At 49.3% G+C, this 17,696-nt stretch overlaps 2 protein-coding genes across 4 annotated transcripts in view; one reads left to right on the top strand and one right to left on the bottom strand.

Annotated features, from left to right (window-relative positions):
- Positions 1 to 151: 151 nt before the first annotated feature.
- Positions 152 to 6,439, top strand: LOC120958784 (uncharacterized). 2 transcript variants are annotated; one of them, XM_049609069.1, is made up of 5 exons: positions 152 to 307; positions 3,306 to 3,815; positions 4,538 to 4,728; positions 4,803 to 5,787; positions 6,082 to 6,439. In XM_049609069.1, exons 2-5 carry the CDS (start codon positions 3,693 to 3,695, stop codon positions 6,376 to 6,378), a joined length of 1,596 nt encoding a protein of 531 aa, XP_049465026.1. In that variant the 5' UTR covers positions 152 to 307; positions 3,306 to 3,692; the 3' UTR covers positions 6,379 to 6,439. The 2 variants fall into 2 exon arrangements, with proteins under 2 accessions (XP_049465026.1, XP_040237725.2); XM_040381791.2 differs by lacking the exon at positions 152 to 307 and adding an exon at positions 1,455 to 3,188.
- A 40-nt stretch (positions 6,440 to 6,479) lies between these two features.
- The window catches only part of LOC120958783 (matrix metalloproteinase-2), a 270,470-nt gene continuing 259,253 nt past the window's right edge, over positions 6,480 to 17,696 (bottom strand). For both annotated transcript variants that reach the window (XM_040381788.2, XM_040381789.2), the window contains 4 exons: positions 9,384 to 9,673; positions 8,541 to 9,311; positions 8,296 to 8,455; positions 6,480 to 8,211 (listed from right to left, as the gene is read on the bottom strand). In XM_040381788.2, coding sequence (XP_040237722.2) covers positions 7,803 to 8,211; positions 8,296 to 8,455; positions 8,541 to 9,311; positions 9,384 to 9,673 — 1,630 coding nt within the window. In that variant the 3' untranslated portion in view covers positions 6,480 to 7,802. The remainder of the gene's footprint in view (positions 8,212 to 8,295; positions 8,456 to 8,540; positions 9,312 to 9,383; positions 9,674 to 17,696) is intronic.

Raw genomic sequence — 17,696 nt, 5'->3', positions numbered from 1 at the left:
AGCATCCATCCATTCAGTGTGTGCAAGCGCTTCATCAGCGGAGCAAGATCGCAGTCGCCGCTGGAAAAGTAGTTGCTGTTATCGGTGTGCCCCTCATTACCAGTGTTGATAGAAACGCGTTACACATCGTGTAAAGGGTGATTTAATGTGTTTGTGCTTTAGAAGTGATCGATCAACCGCACAGAAAGTGTCCATTATTCGAACGATGTAACGGCAGCAAACATCCAGTGGCGCTCGTTTTGCTGTGGAGCAAGCTCTAATATAACACCCGCTGATAATGGGTCGGATAAGACACGGACAGCAATAGGTGGGTGGGTGTATAAATGCAAGCTCCCGGTAATAATCAGCCCTGTAAAATTGGGCTGCAGGTGGGAGGAATAGACGATAACAAATCAATCACCGATCCCGCTCCCGAAGCAATTAGTGTCGATTATTATTGGCAGGCGGGTGTGTGCGTTTGGGTGAGCAGTGATTAATCAGGCCTTTTTAGGGCCCGACACACGGTGACAATTGTTTTACACATCCCACACTGTGGTGCTACTGTTTCGGTTCCCAGATAGTAGATAAATAATTCGATTGACATGATGATGATGATGGTTCGATTAGCCGATTACATTGAGTTGCCCAAAAGCAGTTGGCAATAATGTGTCCTGCAAATGAACTACAGTTTCAAAGGCGTCGCACACGATCGGTGTTGAGTAAATTGTGGCTAAGCATTTAAAGTGGATCGCACGTTACGGTATCAAAAGTTGCTTGCCTTTCCATTACTCCGCTGAACTGTAATGGTTTGTTTAGAATAAGTTTAAAAGTCCCCATGGATGGTAAGACATGATGACGATGCGTTCAATCTGAGGAGCAGCAACTGCTGTTGGCAACAACCGGCGACTGCTTTGATGAGCGTGCTGTTTAGGGCAGCTCATTGGGGGGAAGAGAAATAAACAAATGGCGCATTATTGCCAGCCAAAGGGGTGGCGCTGACTCATGAGTGTCATGAGGCTAATTGGAATACACTTTGTCAAAGCAATGTGCGACATTATTGAATTGCAAACTTGAGGCATACAGCGGCTTACGGAATTGATCGTTCATTTAACTTTTTTTTGGGAAATATTTGCAAATATCTTGGCCAGTTCTGCAGGTAGGCTGAAATTGTTTATACTATTCATGAGCAAGTGCCTTTATGAATCCTCAGGCTGCATTTAATAACGAAACATGCCTACTTTGGCCGTATAACTCCAAACTAGTGATGTGCTGTATGGAGCGCACCCATGACTCCGATCCGACACCGACTACTGTTAGTTCGATTCCGACTCCGGCAAAAAGGAACCACTAGATCCGCCCGGAGTCGGAGTCGTTTGGAGTCGTTCGGAGTCGTGAGGAGTCGTCTGGAGTCGAACGACTCCGAACGATTCCGAACGACTCCGACAACTCCGACGACTTCTAACGACTCCGGACGACTCCGATTCCGGGCGACTCGGAACGACTCCGACAACTCCGACGACTTCGAACGACTCCGGACGACTCCGATTCCGGGCGACTCCAAACGACTCCGGACGACTCCGGGCGACTCCAGACGACTCCGAACGACTCCGGACGACTCCGAACGACTCCGACTCCGGATGACTCCGACTCCGGACGATTCCGGACGACTCCGGGCCTTTTCAGACGATTCCGAACGACTCCGGATATTGCAGCGCGGACCTACCTTCCGGAGTCGATTCCGAAATTGTCAGAGTCGGATCGGAGTCGACTCCGGATTTTTGCCAACTTTACCCATCACTACTCCAAACAATAAGAGTCAACCGATGCCGCGGAAGTGACACAATCGAAATAACTGTTCTGATAGGGTAGAGTGACCCGGAAGAGATTCAAACAAATCCGAGGAAAGGACAAGAAATTCAAAAGAAAATCTGGACGATCTCTGTTTAGGTTCTGAGGGTAAATGTGAGGTTTATTAAACAAACACTGGTTCTCATATAATGTATATAATTAGCATGTATGATACTGTGGAAACGTGCCCGTACACGTTGTTTTAAAATGTATTCGTGTCAATGCTTGTAAAATATGTAATTGCCGATTTTTGAAAATCTATGCATTGGTGTGTTTTTTTTTCTATTTTCCGTGACCCTCTTGTTGCATCGTATTATCGATGAGCTCAGTATCAGCGATACGATATGTTACAATTTTTAAAGATCTTATCAAATCTACCCATTGCTACCCCACCAATATGCTTTCGTAGTGTCTCTAGAATTCATCTAACTAATCTCCGTTTCACAGACTCATCTCGCGATCGCTGTTAAAGCAACACACCAACCTAAACCCTTCCTATTGGTGTTTTGAGCTTCGTCTCCCTCGCAAGCTTGATAAGCGAATCTACAAACGATGCACAAACTAATTTCCCTATCAGTACCGGACTCCAGGTAGTGGTAATGCTCTGACATGCGCCACCACCCTGTCGATTCTAAACCCCCTTTTTGGCGATGACTCTCCGCAGCGCAACTGATGAGGTGGTAAACCTAGCTCCTCCTTATCTTAAATGTACCTCCGTAATAAAGCAAAACTGCGGGGCTATGCTGCACCGAAAGAGTAAAGTAAACTTCCTCAAATTGACGGCCCCGCGGACCTTTGGGATGGGATGTCTGCTTCCCGCCGGGTGTGTCGGGTTAAACTGCGAAATCAGTGCTATCGGAGACACCGACCGAGACGTCTTGTCCATCAATCTGAGTCATCTCTGGGCGGAGGCACGGGTGTAGCTGTCGCGTGGAACAGTCTCCCGTCGACATTGTCGATGTGTGTGGACGATAGCGCAACGATAAGACAAACTAACTGGGTAGATTGTGTCTCCGTACACCGGACCGATGTACACAGGACCCGGGGTCGGGTGGGTTAGCCGTGGGGTGGCAAAAGACACATTTTGGCACAAGCCGTGCTGCGCGTGGCTGTCAGATCAGTTTCGCCTGTCGAAGGTGACGGACCTGGGTGGAAGGTCGTCCCCGGTTGGAGGGAGTGCTTTGGGAAGAATCGTTGGGTAACTTGTGCTGAGGTTTTGGCGATCGTTGCAATCGTTTCCGTGCGTTGCAGGTGTAATTCCACGTGCTCTCATTTCCTGAACTTCTTCCAACGTTTTGTCGTATTGCAAATCGTGTGTGTGTGTGTGACGAGTGAGCAAATCGAGCACGAGCGTCATCAGTGTAGGAATTTTTCGATACTTTTCCTTTCGATATCAGCTTATCTGATAACGCTGGCACCCGAGACCTGAGGTATCCTTCAAACATGTTTTGTTTTTGTTTTTTACATATTTTAAAAAGCTTGCGCAGTGTAGTATAATCCGGACTGTCTACCAGACGGGAAGTGCTGTTACACATACGTCGATTAGTGCCTCCGATGTTGAAGCTTGGACCAAGTGGCTGAAATTACGATAAGGAAGAAGCTCTGTGCAAAAAAAAGGGATTAAAGCAGGGTTGCCAAAATGCAAAACGGCAGAAATGTCAAAGCGTGATTTGTGTTGCCAAACAGCGAAGTAGCCATTGGAAGGCCGTCAGTGCGCGAGTGAAAGTGTGCATCTGCGTTCCTCTAGAGGTGGTTCTCAGGAATTCGCAATTGCCGATTGCTGAGCGGGATATCACCATTAAAATCCCTGTCGCTGTGGGCAGAGTATAATTGGTTAGTTGATTCCTGCATAACCTACAACGACAATGGAAAACTGGAGATGTAAGCAGTGTTGCAATTTCCCGAATGGGGAGGTGTACCAGTGTGCTGCCAAGGATCACTTTTACTGCGCCGCTTGCAAGGAGTCAAAGAACAGGACGCTATGTACGGTGAGTACTAGGGAGATGGTGAGAGTGTCTGGAAGTTCGATGTCGTTTGTTCCCGAGTTGCTTGAGAGCAACGTTTTCTAATTCTTCTTGGAACTATATGGTTCAGGTTTGATGGATTGCCTCTTACTGAAAGTGTAAGGTAATTGGGAATAGAAGAAGGATCGCACGAAGATATTCGAGATGCACTGATAACTCGGGAGCAGACTTTATTTAATATCGTAATAAATTTTATTCCAATAACCGAAACACGAAAAACAAACTCCCCAGAGCAACGCGCACCGAACAGCGTGCAACGAACAGCCTACTACGATGCGCGTCATTTCAAGATGGCGAATATCTTTTGTACAAACAAGGCGCAGCTCTAGCTAGGGGGCGGCACACCTACTTGCCCGTCGCCGTTTTGCTGTTCGTTGCTTTGATTGCATTTTTCACAGATAAAGTTAGGCCTGATATGTTGTTCCGTACACGCCTAAACCCACCGGGGCGGCGGCCTGTTGGTATGATAAGCGCTAAAAACACCACCATCCAACCTTCCGGAAGAGGCAGCAACACAGGGGCAGCAATACATTAACATCTGTCCGATAAGAGCGCGCGGTACACGCTGCCTTAGCTCTTGTTCGACCGTCTTCCAATGTTTTTGGGCTGCCACCGGTTTTCATACAACAATGTGTCTTACCCCGTTTCTAATCCATTCTTCTGTACTGACTTTTCTGCCGCCTCAGTGTGGAGCGAAGCTGAAGGATGGCAAGGTACCGAACCCGATCGAGAAGCTGCTGCACCAAGCGATGTGTCCGTGTCGGTACGCACCGAACGGATGTACCTGGAAGTTTGTACAGAGCGAGATGGACGCGCACTTGGTCGAGTGTCGCTTTCGGCCGTACCGATGTGTGGCTGCTTCGTTGAACGTGATCAAGTAAGGCCTTTCAACCCTAAACAGATGTCACTGAAATGCGCTCTGATCGTATGTACTTGCGCTTTCATTTCCAGATGCAACTGGCAAGGTTTGCAGCACGAGATCGAGGACCATCTAGCGAAGGGCCACAAAGAGCTGGGCGAGGTGTTCCGGTTCCGCGAGAGCACCTCGCTCGTGTTCAAGGAGCAGATCTCGCTCGGCGGTCTCAAGCTGGTCGATGCGTTCAGCAAGCGCTTCCTGTTCTACTTCTTCTCGGACGTCGCCCACAAGAAGCTCTCCTTTCTGATGCTTTACTTCGGGCGGCGCGAGGAGGCGGCCCAGTACTGCTACGAGCTGGAGATTAGCGGCCGACCGTTTGCGCCACCCGCCAATGGGACGGACAAAGAGGCCACCACCATCCCGCCGGTGGTCGAGGATGATGCACCCGACGCGAGCGTCTTCTCCCGCACCGTCAAGTTTGTGGAGCGTTGCAACTCCGATTCGGAAAATCTCGCCGAACTGCTGGACGAGGAACGGTGCGTGTCGCTTTCCCACCGGCAGGTGAAAAACTACCTGCACGAGGGCAAGCTTCACATGCGGTACCGAGTGCGCAAGGTTGATGGAGGTGGCCGGGAGAAGAAACTCTCCGGCACGGTCGTGCCGGCCGGGGAAGATCCACCCCTCGGAAGTGCGGCTCCGGTGAAACCCAAGCCAAGGCCACCACCGTTCGTGTTTGCCAAGAAGGGAACGCTTGCCGGTCCGGGCAAGCGTTCCAGTTCCAGCTCGAGCTCCAGCTCCAACACGAGCTCCTCTTCCAGCTCCAAATCGGAATCGTCTACCGGGTCAGGCAAAACGGTGCAAAGCACGGCGTCCGTTGCCTCCCGTTCGCCATCGACCGCCTCTACCATTACGATAAGCTCGGAGCGCAACAGTGGCGACTCGGGGCAGCTTGCAGCAGCAGGCGCAATGGATAGCCGCCACTCGCTGTCGTCCATTAATCGCCTGACGACTCCACTGACGCCGTTCGAAAAGCCGGAACAGTGTCCGCTGATGACGCCTTCCATCAACAAGCACGATGTGGTGAGTGGTAGTGGTAGTGGTGGTGGTATACGTGCTGCCCGGTCGAAGCAGAACGCGATCGACAAAAAGCTTGCCTTTCACCGATACATGCAAGAATCTCGCAAAGGGAAGAAGTAGAGTGTGTGCCCTTTGTTCGTCACCCATCGTAACGTCTGCTCCTCATCTGCTTCATGTTCGTTTTTTATCTGTACGTTTATGTGTGTGTGTGTCTGTGTGTGCGTCTTTCAACACAGCGCCTACTATTTGAATTTTGTATCGTGACCCCGCCCCGATTCCTGCCTCCTCCCGTTGCAGCCACCCTCGTGGAGCGTTTCGCAAACCACGACGAGCAGCTTCGCCTACCACACCAGCACCGAGTACCATCGGCAGGTGTACGGGCACGAGCCGTACCGCATCTCGCGCCATTATCCACCGTCCGAGTGTACGACCACGGCGGCCGTCTGTCAGAAGTACACGCAGCCGTACAAGGTGAAGGACGATCGGCCGTACCTGCTGAAGCAGCCGACGAACTGTCTGTTCAAACCGCAACCCAAGTGGTGTGGCGGAGCTAGTGCCGGTGTAGGTCACGGAAAGGGTGGATGGAGTGCGTAACCGCCCTAGCTGTGGTCGAATTTTCAGCTTCCCACACTAATAAACTACTCATTTCTCAATATGTTCTTGTACCTTAAATCTTATTTTTTCCCATTTAACAGTTTCCGATTAGATTTCACAATTGTTTTATTTCTTGTGCAGACTTGCTGTCCACTTCACATCGACAAGCACAAGCATTCACCATCTTTATGGTTCTCTTTTGCGCTTAAGTTGTGTATGTGTAGGCTTTCGTACGGCATTCGTAACCGCGCCTAGCTTACATTTATTATCCTACAGACGATCACGTTTATGTTCTACCGTACAGAACGAGACTAAATATAGCAAAAAAGCACCAGAAGATCCTGCGCCGCTGACGGGATCGCGGGAAATTGATTTCGCTAACCGTAAGAAAAGTCAGATGGAAAAGCCCCGGTGTGCGGTGGGCGGTGGTTATGCGCATACCACTTAAAGCAGTGATTAGAGGCGGTGTGAAAGTGCACATGAAATGTTGGTTTTTGGGGGGTGTTTTGGGTGGTCATACGCCAAACCGAAATGTAACGTTCTATGCATCGCCCGATCCCTATCGGTAGTGCATTCATCCTAATAAATGAGTATCATGTGCAGAGAACAACATAATCTAGCTGAATGATTGTAAAATAGGACACCCTTTTCCCTATAATTTCGCAAATTCTTTCCAGATCATGGAACGAATCCTGAACGAATGCCGCCCCTAAGAACTGTTTCTGGACTCAGCCCTCTGGCATGGAACGGATCACAGGAGAGATGGAAGATGTGAGAAGAAAGCTATTTGCCAAGCATCGAGAGCGTATCTGGCTATTCTTCTCCTACACGCTTGCGGACATTAAGTAAGGATGCATCCATTAATTACGTAATGCTCTTAAAGGGCGGAGCGAGAATAGGGATAAAAAACTTATTATTGTCATTACGTACTTAATGGATGATCCCTTGGGATGGGTTTTGAGGGAATTGCTAAGCTGATCAGTATCAATATAGGTTTCAGAGGTGCCAGGTCTTTTATTGGAGGTGCATAATGATCTAATGCTACGGGGTCATGGCGGAATTGACAGAATATTCCGATATCGATAATTATTTAGTGTACCAGGCAGTCGGATAGGATAGTCAGTCCTTGGCTACGGGGGGATGGATGGTCCATATGACGGGCTTGAACCCATGACGGGCATGTTATTAAGTCGTACTGACGTTGACGACTGTATCACCAGACTCCTCCCCTTTAACTGTCACATATAGTTGATTAAAGCTTTATCACCAGCAAGCGCCAAAAGTATCACTTCCCGGGCCCAAAATAGTCAAGACAGTGTGGCACCTCTGAAACAAACCACCGTTGAATGGGAATGCACCCGAAAACAAAACAAAAAACCTCATCATTTCATTTCCACTCTCATCGCACACCTCTAATCACTGCTTTAAGCGTAATGTTTGGAAAAGTGGGACAAAACCACCGCTACCAGGGAGCAGGACACTAACAGCAGTATCGTATCGGGCGCATAGCCATCGCTTCGTCCAAGGCTCGTACCCCGGCTGGTGCCAACACCGGCCGTATGGACTACGGTCGGCGGTACATCGATATCCTCGTCCAGATCGTTCAGCAGCAGGCGCTCGTGGCACTTCATCCACCGCCTGGCGGACGACTTCTGGTACTCGTGCGCAATGCTCATGTTCATATCGTTGAACCGCCAGTAGCCACGGCCCTTGAAGAAGTACGTCTTGCCGTCGCGGTACTGGAACGCGGAGTCGATGTTGTACCCGATGCCCCTCCACATGGACATGTCGCGCGGGTAGTCCAGCTCGACGCGGTTCGTGTCTTCGTCGAATCTGAAAAACGTGCGGTGAAATATGTGGACATTTAGAAACTGGTGTTATGGAACCTCTTGGGGCGGATTAGGGAGTTGAACTCACTTCCAGTAGAGTCGACCACTGTACAGGTAGGTGCGATTGTTGTGACTCCACACCAGGGCCGCATCGATCCGCTCGATGCTGTCCGGCAGCCCGAGATCGGTCAGTGGTCTCGGGTACCCCGGCTCGAGGTACTGTGAGTTGAACACGTAGTATTGCTTGCCTAAAATCGAGATCAAGAAGAGTAGGGCGGCGTTAATATCAAGATTCGTGACAGCTTGATAGAACATCATCACAGCACTGCTTACCGATGAAGAAGATGATCTTCTGATGCTTGTTCTCGTACACCGTGTCGATGCGCTCGAAGTCCGCCGGCAGCCCGAAGAACATGCGATGGATCTCGAACGGGGTCGGCCGGTGCAGATCGTTCTCGTTCATGCGCCACAGCCAGCGATCCTTGAAGATGAACAGCTCGTTGCGGATCAGCGTGATCGCGTCGAAGCTGGTGTTGCATGGGTTCGGGTAGATCGTCGTCCGATGACGGTACGGTCGCCGTGTTGTGGTGGTGGTGGTTGTTGTCATCGCTGTCGTCGTGGTTGTTCGATGATGAGGTCTATGATGGGGCCGATGCCGTACGGTGGTCGTTTCCGTCGTTGCAGGATGTTGCGTTCGATATCGGGTTTCCTCATCTTCTCGATGGTGACTTCGCTCGGTGGTGGTGGTGGTAGTCCTTCGCGTAGTGTAAGGACGACCGTGCGGATACAGTCCTTCCCATGGGTGGCCCGTCGTGTTCTTGACGGGATAGTAGGGCCGTGTCGTTGGCCTTGGCGGTGGCGCCGGTGTCGTGGTGGTGGTCGTGGTCGTCGTGCTCGGCGTATGTCGTTCCGGATTTTTGCCGTAGATCTTCTTGCGCGGTCCATAGATCGATTGGATGCCGAGCCGATCGTCCTCCGGGATTGTGTCCTTGCCGCGGTACGAGATGTGGTGCCACGGGAACATGATGGCATCCTGCTGCGACGAGTGCCCAAGCCCCAGCGAGTGGCCGAACTCGTGCACCGCCACATCGAAAAGCCGTGTGCCTGATTGGAGAGGAAAAGAAAGCACGGGGATTTAGTTACACTCAAAATAGACCCGTTTAATGGCCAGCTTACCTTCTGCATCGAGCGGTTCATTTAGCAGCCACTTCTCGTCCGCATCGAAGTGAGCGTCCCCTCCAATGCCCGTGCCGGGATAGAAGGCGTGAGCGAGAATCTTCCCGGGGCCGTCAAAGTTGTAGCCGTCGCCGTGGAATTTGCGCGCAAACATGACCTGTATGTCGGCGTCCGTGCTGTACACCTCGCGGAAGTTTATGTTCGCGTGCTGTGCCCAAAGACCGAGCGCCTCGTGCAGTATCCGCCGGACCTGTCCCGCATCCAACTCGGACATCGTTTGATTCACCAAACTATGTAGCAAAGGGCGAGAAAGAGAGGTAAGGGTAGAGCATTAGTGGAGATGTTATAAATTTAATATAATTATTTAAACTAATATTAATGACAGAGAGCTTAAAAAAACATCGCTTAAAAGAAGAAAACGGAACGTTTAGAGCTGTAGTAGATCCGGCTCGAAGGACCAAAACAAAGTAACAGCTCCCACAGAGCGTCCTGTAGCGCCATCTACCATGCAACTCCCTTCAGAAACGTTATCCGAAATTCGTTGTTTTACATCATTCATCACTACCGCAAAGAGAACAGCGAACTATATTTTACCAGAATATACATACCAGCACTCCATCCACCCCGATAAGGGAGAACGCCAAACAGCAGTTAATGAAATTATAAATGAACTTTTATTCGCCTTCGCCTTTTTGTTTTGCTCCCTTCCATGGTGCAACTTTTCGTGTCTGTGTGGACGTCAAAAATTGACTTCCTGCAAGTCACAGCTGAGTTGAGAGGCGTGCATCCGTCGCCTACTTCGCAGGTGTAGATAAAAATATGAAACCAACCAGCCGTGGGAAGATGTACCCAGTGCCTAAAACGACACGCGTTTCAACATATCGTAGTAGGCGGTGAAAAGGAGCAAAGGAGAGCAAGGACTGCGCTCCGACAGAACTGCGACTTGGTGGCGAAAATACCTCCATTTTTTTCCACTGTCTTTGGTGTAGTGTGTGTAGTGTAGTGTAAGTGTGAGTAGTGTGGCATGGTGGTGGGATATGGAAAACCGTCCCCGTCCATCATTTCAGGCAGATGATGATGATGGGAAAGTAGGGCGGTTGCAAAACCGTGGGTGCTGCTGTACCGGAAGCAGCAAAAGGCGGCGTGTGTGAGAGGTGAGTGTGAGAAGGCGGTGGTACCTTCGGTACAAATCCTCGCATGATGGATGGGTTCGAGCGAGTGTAGCGTCGGATGTTCGTCTGCACGCGGACGCGCTTGAGCGTAATTTTCCTTGACGTTAAACTTTCATCAAGCGTTCCTAATTTCCGCTTGGTCACTTTTTTGCTGTCTTGCTGCTCTCTTTCCATTTCAGCGGCGCCCCATTTTGAACGGCGAACCCGAGGAATGTTGTAGCAGCATAGAGAGAGAGTGAGCCAAGGAGGCGTTGAAAGAAAGGCAAAGAGCAACGCGCGAGTATCCTCGCGAGGCCATTCACTCTTTACATACTGCGCTGATGGAAACGGCACTGGCAATGCGTTGGTGGTGACAGCCCGTGGGCCCGGATCATACCTTTGGGGAAGGCCGGTAGATAAATCGTCGCTTTTTTCTTGTGTCTGTGAGTTGGAGAACCTCCAAAAACTGCTCACAACCGGTGCACGCAGTGAGGATGGTTTTTTAATTGAAAATTAACAACGTTATAATGCTCATTTCTGGTAGCACGGGGGGGTAGTCCTTGGAGGAGGGAGCGTAAATTTGTACAAATCGCGTTGACAAGGTAGCAGGGCATTTTTTTGGGGGGTTTAAATTTGAAGTTGATGGCAGTTAAGTTGACCAAAGTGAATTTTTATGGAATTATTATAAACTATGCCCTTTAAAGAGTTATCAAGCTCTACACCCAAGGCCCAAGCGCGCATTGAGACCTCAAATATACCAAAAACGCCAACTCACACCTCAGTGCTCACTTCCTGAATGCTCCTCCAACCAGAATGCTCGGTAGGGCCTTGATTTGCATCCCCAGTTAGTTGACATATGGTGTGGCCAATCTCCCCCCAACGCACCGGTGCAAATGCAATTAATAAGTCCGTTTCGGGGCACTCTGCAGCTCTGTCAACCAGACAGCAAGGCAGGTTTTCATTTCCTCCGCCAATTGGATCCCGGTTCCGGTGGACCCAATCCCAAGCATCGCTCTCCGCTGCTAGGTCTGTCTGTAGTGAGCAGAAGTTTGCAAATCGCATCACACGGGACAACCCGGCACAGTACGAAATGGCACCAAATTAGATAAAACCTCGCCGAGCTTCATCTAATCCCCCCCCCCCTATTGCCTGTGTCGTGCAATTGGTCCGCACACAGGCCCAGGCCATGTGATGTCTACAAATAGCGTCCAGCAATCAACACCCCTTTGCGGGTTCGGGGTCCAACTCCAGTTTGGAGGTTCCAACGGGATGGAGTTGGGTGTGTGTTTTGCAAAAAAAAAAAGACTTTAATATCGCTCGCTGTAATACCTTCGCAACACTCCTACTACTCTGAAGCCGGTAGAGACAACTAGCCGCCCTCCTATTTCTCCGCTCGTCCCTCAAGGCTGTCGCTGTCACTCGTGGCACGAGATGTGGAGGGAGTTTGTGCACTGTTTTAATTCAGTAAATTTTAATTACATTCATTTATGACGTGTATCATGTCGGTCGCGTCCTCTGCGTAGCTCCACAGTAGTGGCTGGGTGTGGCCCTTGCAGGAAGAAGAGTGTGAACCTGATGATAAATGCTTCGCTATGTCTAGAGTAAAGGTTGGAAATAGTGGAATAGCTCCTCCGCGCTGCAACAAAGTGTGTTACCTTCCTTTCCCTGCCTGCGTTATATAGGTGTATGTGTGTGTGTGTGTGTTGGTATATCTCTAGAGGACACTGACTAGCTACATCGGGAGGGAAGGTACACAACACAATATCCATTGTTGGGTGGAATTGGATGAAGTGAGAATATGGGAGGACATGCGACATGATAGTTGGAGTACTACAGCGAAACAACAACAACAACAAAAAAGAGTCATCCTAGGTGAAAGTTTTGAAACTCTCTCCCTCCAGTTTTGGTGTCGTTTGTTGGGTGCCATCATATCGTCGACACCATTTGCATGTTTATCGAAAACTCCGTGTCTGTGTGTGTGTGTGATCCAGTCCTCTTCGATGTCACCTCCATGTCATACAGAGTCATGCCCGAGACATGGCACCGCTCTTCTGGTCTAGATACTGACTTTCGAACCCCACCAAAAGGGGGGAAGAGGCCTGAGGGTGGTAATGGTGACTGGTCCCAAAAACATTGAAACGTTTTTGCCTCGCCACCGTTCCCTCCCTACCCCTCTCATTACCGAAACTTCGCCCCCCCTTTGTTCGAACCGTGCGGTGCCGCTGCGGTTGTGCGCTTTTCATCACAGTCAATGGCAAAAGTTTTGTTTAGACGGCTACCGACACCCTAAACCCCCCCCCCCCCCTCCCTACACCCCTCCCCCCAGGGTGGTTTATATGCTGGGTGGTCCGTAATTTCGTGATAAACGATTATGAGTGCAAACGTTGGCTGGGGACTGCCTGCTCATTTGCATAAGCCAGGGCGCGCGTTTCGTTTTGCGCGCACTGGTGCCGAACAGGGCTGGGTTGCGCTTTATATATGTGTGTGTGTGTGTGTGTGTGCACCTCGTACGAGCTCGTACCATTTAGCTTATGACTTGTTGAATCTGTTTTTAGTGTCTGTCTGTGGGGAGGTGTGCAGGAGATTTGGTGTGCAAAACGAGCTCCCATCTCTCGCATGCAATCTAATCAATAGTAATTAAAAGCTCCTAAAGTTGAGAGTTCAACGAAGCTGCATCGTTTGGCTGGTGGTTCCACTGGTTAGTGGAATGTTTATTAATGTTTTTTGTATTTTGTACATTTTTTACATTAAACATAAGCTTTATGGAGCTTCTAAAAACGCAAACAACTTGCCACGAGCAAACGGGGCAGCATTCTGACGAGCTGTTGATTGGCAATGCGTCTCCTGCGTGCTGGTTGCTGGTTCCTCACAACTCACCACTACTCAATACCTTCTGGGAGGTGAGCATGGTTGGGCATGCTGGGTATGGAATTTAAGCACCCCTGGAACGAACCGAGTACCGAGTGTGCCGTCAGTACGATAAGCTTCCAAGGCACTTGTCCCCTTCCTGGAGCTGCTGCTGCGTGTGTTGGGCGTTGCAATGCTGCAACCGAACCGCACACATCCCGTGTTTTCGTCCCACCGAAGCGGACAACGGACACACACACACACGTTTGTCGATGGGCGTTTTGCAACTTGCGAACGGAAAACGGTGATAACATTTCAAATTCCACACCCCGGCTGTGGATGGGGTCCGGTGGGTTGTGTGAGTCTGTCTGTGTGCACTGACATTGTATGAATGGTGGAAATTCAAAGGTTCAGTTCCATCTCGCTGGCTTCCCATTATTGGGTACGGAAATCCGATAAATGAAGGTTTTTTTCCCATCCTTTCCTGAACCAATTTTTATAAACCTCCATTCTTTGTTGCAAGTTTGCATCGGTGGGATTTGGAACGGAGGGGTTTTTTTTTTGCTTTTTTGCGTGAAGCCTATCATCATACTCTCTCTCTCTCTTACGCACGGAAACAATTGACGAGAAACGGAATGTAAAGCGTGTCCTCCAATTGGACGATATGCGCATACCACCCACATTGATCCTGCTGGTAGTAGTTTCAGTTGCTACTACTAGACTATTTGAACGGTTTTCACCGGTTCGGGTAGAATTGTTTCTCGATTCAACTGAGGGCAAGAGAGGATCTGTTTTTTTTTTGGGGCTGGTTATGGGGTGCATTGAATGCATCTGTGGGATGATTTTTCACTTGAAAGATGGACCACAATAGTGATGGGTAAAGTTGCCAAAAATCCGGAGTTGACTCCGATCCGACTCCGATAAATTCGGAATCGACTCCGGAAGGTAGGTCCGCGCTGCAATATCCGGAGTGGTTTGGAATCGTCCAGAGCCGTACGGAGTCGCCCGGAGTCGTCCGCAGTCGTTCGGAGTCGTTCGGAGTCATCCGGAGTCTTCCGGAGTCGTTCGGAGTCGTTCAGAGTCGTCCGGAGTCGCCCGGAGTCGGAGTCGTCCGGAGTCGTTCGGAGTCGTTCGGAGTCGTTCGGAGTCGTTCGGAGTCGTCGGAGTCGTTCGGAGTCGTCCGGAGTCGCCCGGAGTCGGAGTCGTTCGGAGTCGTTCGGAGTCGTCGGAGTCGTTCGGAGTCGTTCGGAGTCGTTCGGAGTCGTTCGGAGTCGTTCGGAGTCGTCCGGAGTCGTCCGGAGTCGCCCGGAGTCGGAGTCTTTCGGAGTCTTTTGGAGTCGTTCGGAGTCGTCCGGAGTCGTTTGGAGTCGCCCGGAGTCTTTTGGAGTCGTTCGGAGTCGTCCGGAGTCGTCTGGAGACGTTCGGAGTCGCCCGGAGTCGTTCGGAGTCGTTCGGAGTCTTCGACTCCGGACGACTCCGGTCGACTCCGGACGACTTCAAACGACTTCGACTCCGGGCGGCTCAGTGGTTCCATTTTGCCGGAGTCGGAATCGAACTAACAATAGTCGGAGTCGGATCGGAGTCGTAGGTGCGCTCCATACAGCACATCGCTAGACCACAATTGCTCAATATGGATCAATGGATCAATGAGTATTTTGGAGGTATATATATGCAACGAGCATTATTAAAGAGCTAAGGACAATAACCGTATTATTAACCGAATTTTAACATAGTGCAATTTTCACCACATTTTGGCATTTTTCGTGGATGTAAATGCGCCTAAAATTATGCAGTTTGAAAGGCGATTCTACAGTGTTAAGTTAGCTGTTATTTGGTATAGTTTTTGAATTAAAAAAAACCCTAAAATAATAATTTTACGTATTATACTTTACCGTACGACCACAAATACTGAAATACACCGCGAAATGGGCAATTTGACAGCTAAAATGTCTGACGGTAAACGCTAATACGTTGGAGGAGATCATATAGACGAAATACAATACCCTCTTTTCGATAATCACGCAAAAAGTCCAACTTAAAAAAAAACTTTGCTTGATATGTTGATGTAATTGGTTTACACTGAACATCAGCTGTATAATTCAAACTTTGTGGCTACCCGGCAACTGTTTAGTAAAGATTGTAAAGCCTCTCGTCTATCTATATCGACTATATTTTTGACTTTGAAAACGTAATGTGCGAATCTTAAAAATTGCGCCCAAAGGTATGCAATTTGTGTGACAAAAGTGTATTATTTGGCAATCAACATTTTGTTTCCAATTGGAATTTCACTACTGGATGTTGGACTGTAATAAATGTTAGTAAGTTTACATCTACTCTGATGATAAAAAAGCACTTTATTGTAAGAACTGTCTACCGCATTTATGCATTATTGCGAATATATAAGCATGTGCGTTCGTTGGAAGAACGCAAATTCGGCTCTCCAGAGTAAAGCGAAACCATTCCAGTATTGTTTATCCGTTTCGGTATCACACTGCATAAATTTTACGACTTTCGTAAACCTTTACAAGCTCGCTACTGTTCCATTTTGTATTGCGGCGTACCAACACCACTGGGCACAACTTCCTTTTTATGAAGTTTCCCATTTCATCGAGCGATCGAGCAAAATTTCAATAATTGACTCCATTACAGGCAATGGAAGTAAAGTAGGGGGTGATGTAAGGGTAAATCAAACAAAAACTGGTTACAGCCGAACCAAAGTACTCATATTTCCCATTCATGGGCGAAGAAGAATGTGCGCGCCCATGTCGGAATGGTCTCCGTCTCCGGCAGCTCAAACGGAATCGCTTCGTACTGGGGAAGCTTGTTTATGTCTCCGCTCTGCTCTGCGCTGCTTGTTGTTTCGTACTACGCCGACACATACCGATTCTTTCCGATGTTTCGTGTGTGTTGGTGCGGCGAGAGGCAGGCAGTCACCAGGCGCAGTCCAAGGTTTGCAATGGGTGAATTTGAATTTATTGACTTTACTGCAAAATTATACGAATTATGCATGCAATGGCCATAAAAAGACTGTGGAGCAAATGGGCAGAGGGGACAGTAACAAGGAAGGAAGAACCTTTTGCGTTTAGCGTTTCTTTCATTTGTTCGTTTTTCAACCACAACCAGCTTCCGTGTTTTGTTGGTGTGTCTTTGGCCTTGTAGCAATCGAAAGAGTTTGCCATCACTTTCTTTGGAGGAAAGAGGACAATAAAAAGAAAGAAACTTGCGCCAATCGTTGGAGCAGTGTCCTCTAGACAAATAAAACCTAACGACCACGCCACACCGGTCATACCGTCCCCGCCCGAATCAATGCGCCCTCCGAGGCGACCGACGCGACGCCTTCCCCGAAGTGAAGTGAAGGAATTGGGCGCCTCCTTGGTAGTGCGGCACATGCACACACATAAACACAAACAGGACCCATTTGTTGGCAATTTGTTAAATATATTTCCGTTTCTATCCCTTGGTCCATTGGTGTGATGCCATTCCAAATCGTTTCTGTCGCTTTTCGTGTGTCTGGTGTTGGTGTGTCTTGGCCGGGAGGCGGCCCGGGTTCAAAGATGTGTCGCCCTTGTTCTGGTGGCTGTGAAGTGGCGTAGACGACGACCTTTCCCTAGACCTATCTCCAACTCCAACTCCCCATCCAAGTGCAACAAAGGCACGACAGAAACAAAACAAACCAAAACCAAAGGCCCACAATTTCCGAATTTCTGTTCAACTCTTTCGCCATTACTTGGGCGACAAAATGAGGGTGGTTTTGAGGTGGCCATTCGGTCAGAAGTCTTATCGCTTCTGTCGCATCTCTCAACGCTTTGCTACAACGCTCATTCTGGCTCCCGTGTCCTCTTGAACCAAGTAAAAAAAAAAAACAATCCAAAAGTGGCAAAAGTTAATGGTCTCTCTCTCTCTCTCTTTCTCTCTGATCGGACGCGGCAAAGAGTTGTGAGCCGTTGTGAGACAGTGAAGAGAAGGGTAGATTGGCAATACATTTTTTGCGAATTCGGTAGGAGGCTGCTGGCGGTGCTCGAGAGGGATCTTCTTGTCGTCGTCAGTGCTGCTAGTGAGTGCTCTCTGCTGGTTGTTCTCCCCCAACGCCTCGGTTATTAGAATCGAGTGGGCGCAGTATAATAAGATAAATTTCTTTCCCTCCTTGCGAACGAGACTAATTTAATATCTTTTGCGTCGTTTCGCCACGCGAAAATGGCCATCCCAGTCATCAATCACGGGGCCGAGAACGTACACTGTGTGTGGGCAAAGACGACGGGCAAAGACGACGGGCAAAAGGGCTTCTCGGACGCCGCTCACAAAGCTCATCCACAGT

Source organism: Anopheles coluzzii, chromosome 3, assembly GCF_943734685.1.
Source record: "Anopheles coluzzii chromosome 3, AcolN3, whole genome shotgun sequence".
NCBI lineage: Eukaryota > Metazoa > Arthropoda > Insecta > Diptera > Culicidae > Anopheles > Anopheles coluzzii.
Note: the sequence above shows the minus strand (reverse complement) of the source record. Positions and strands in the feature narration are given on the sequence as shown.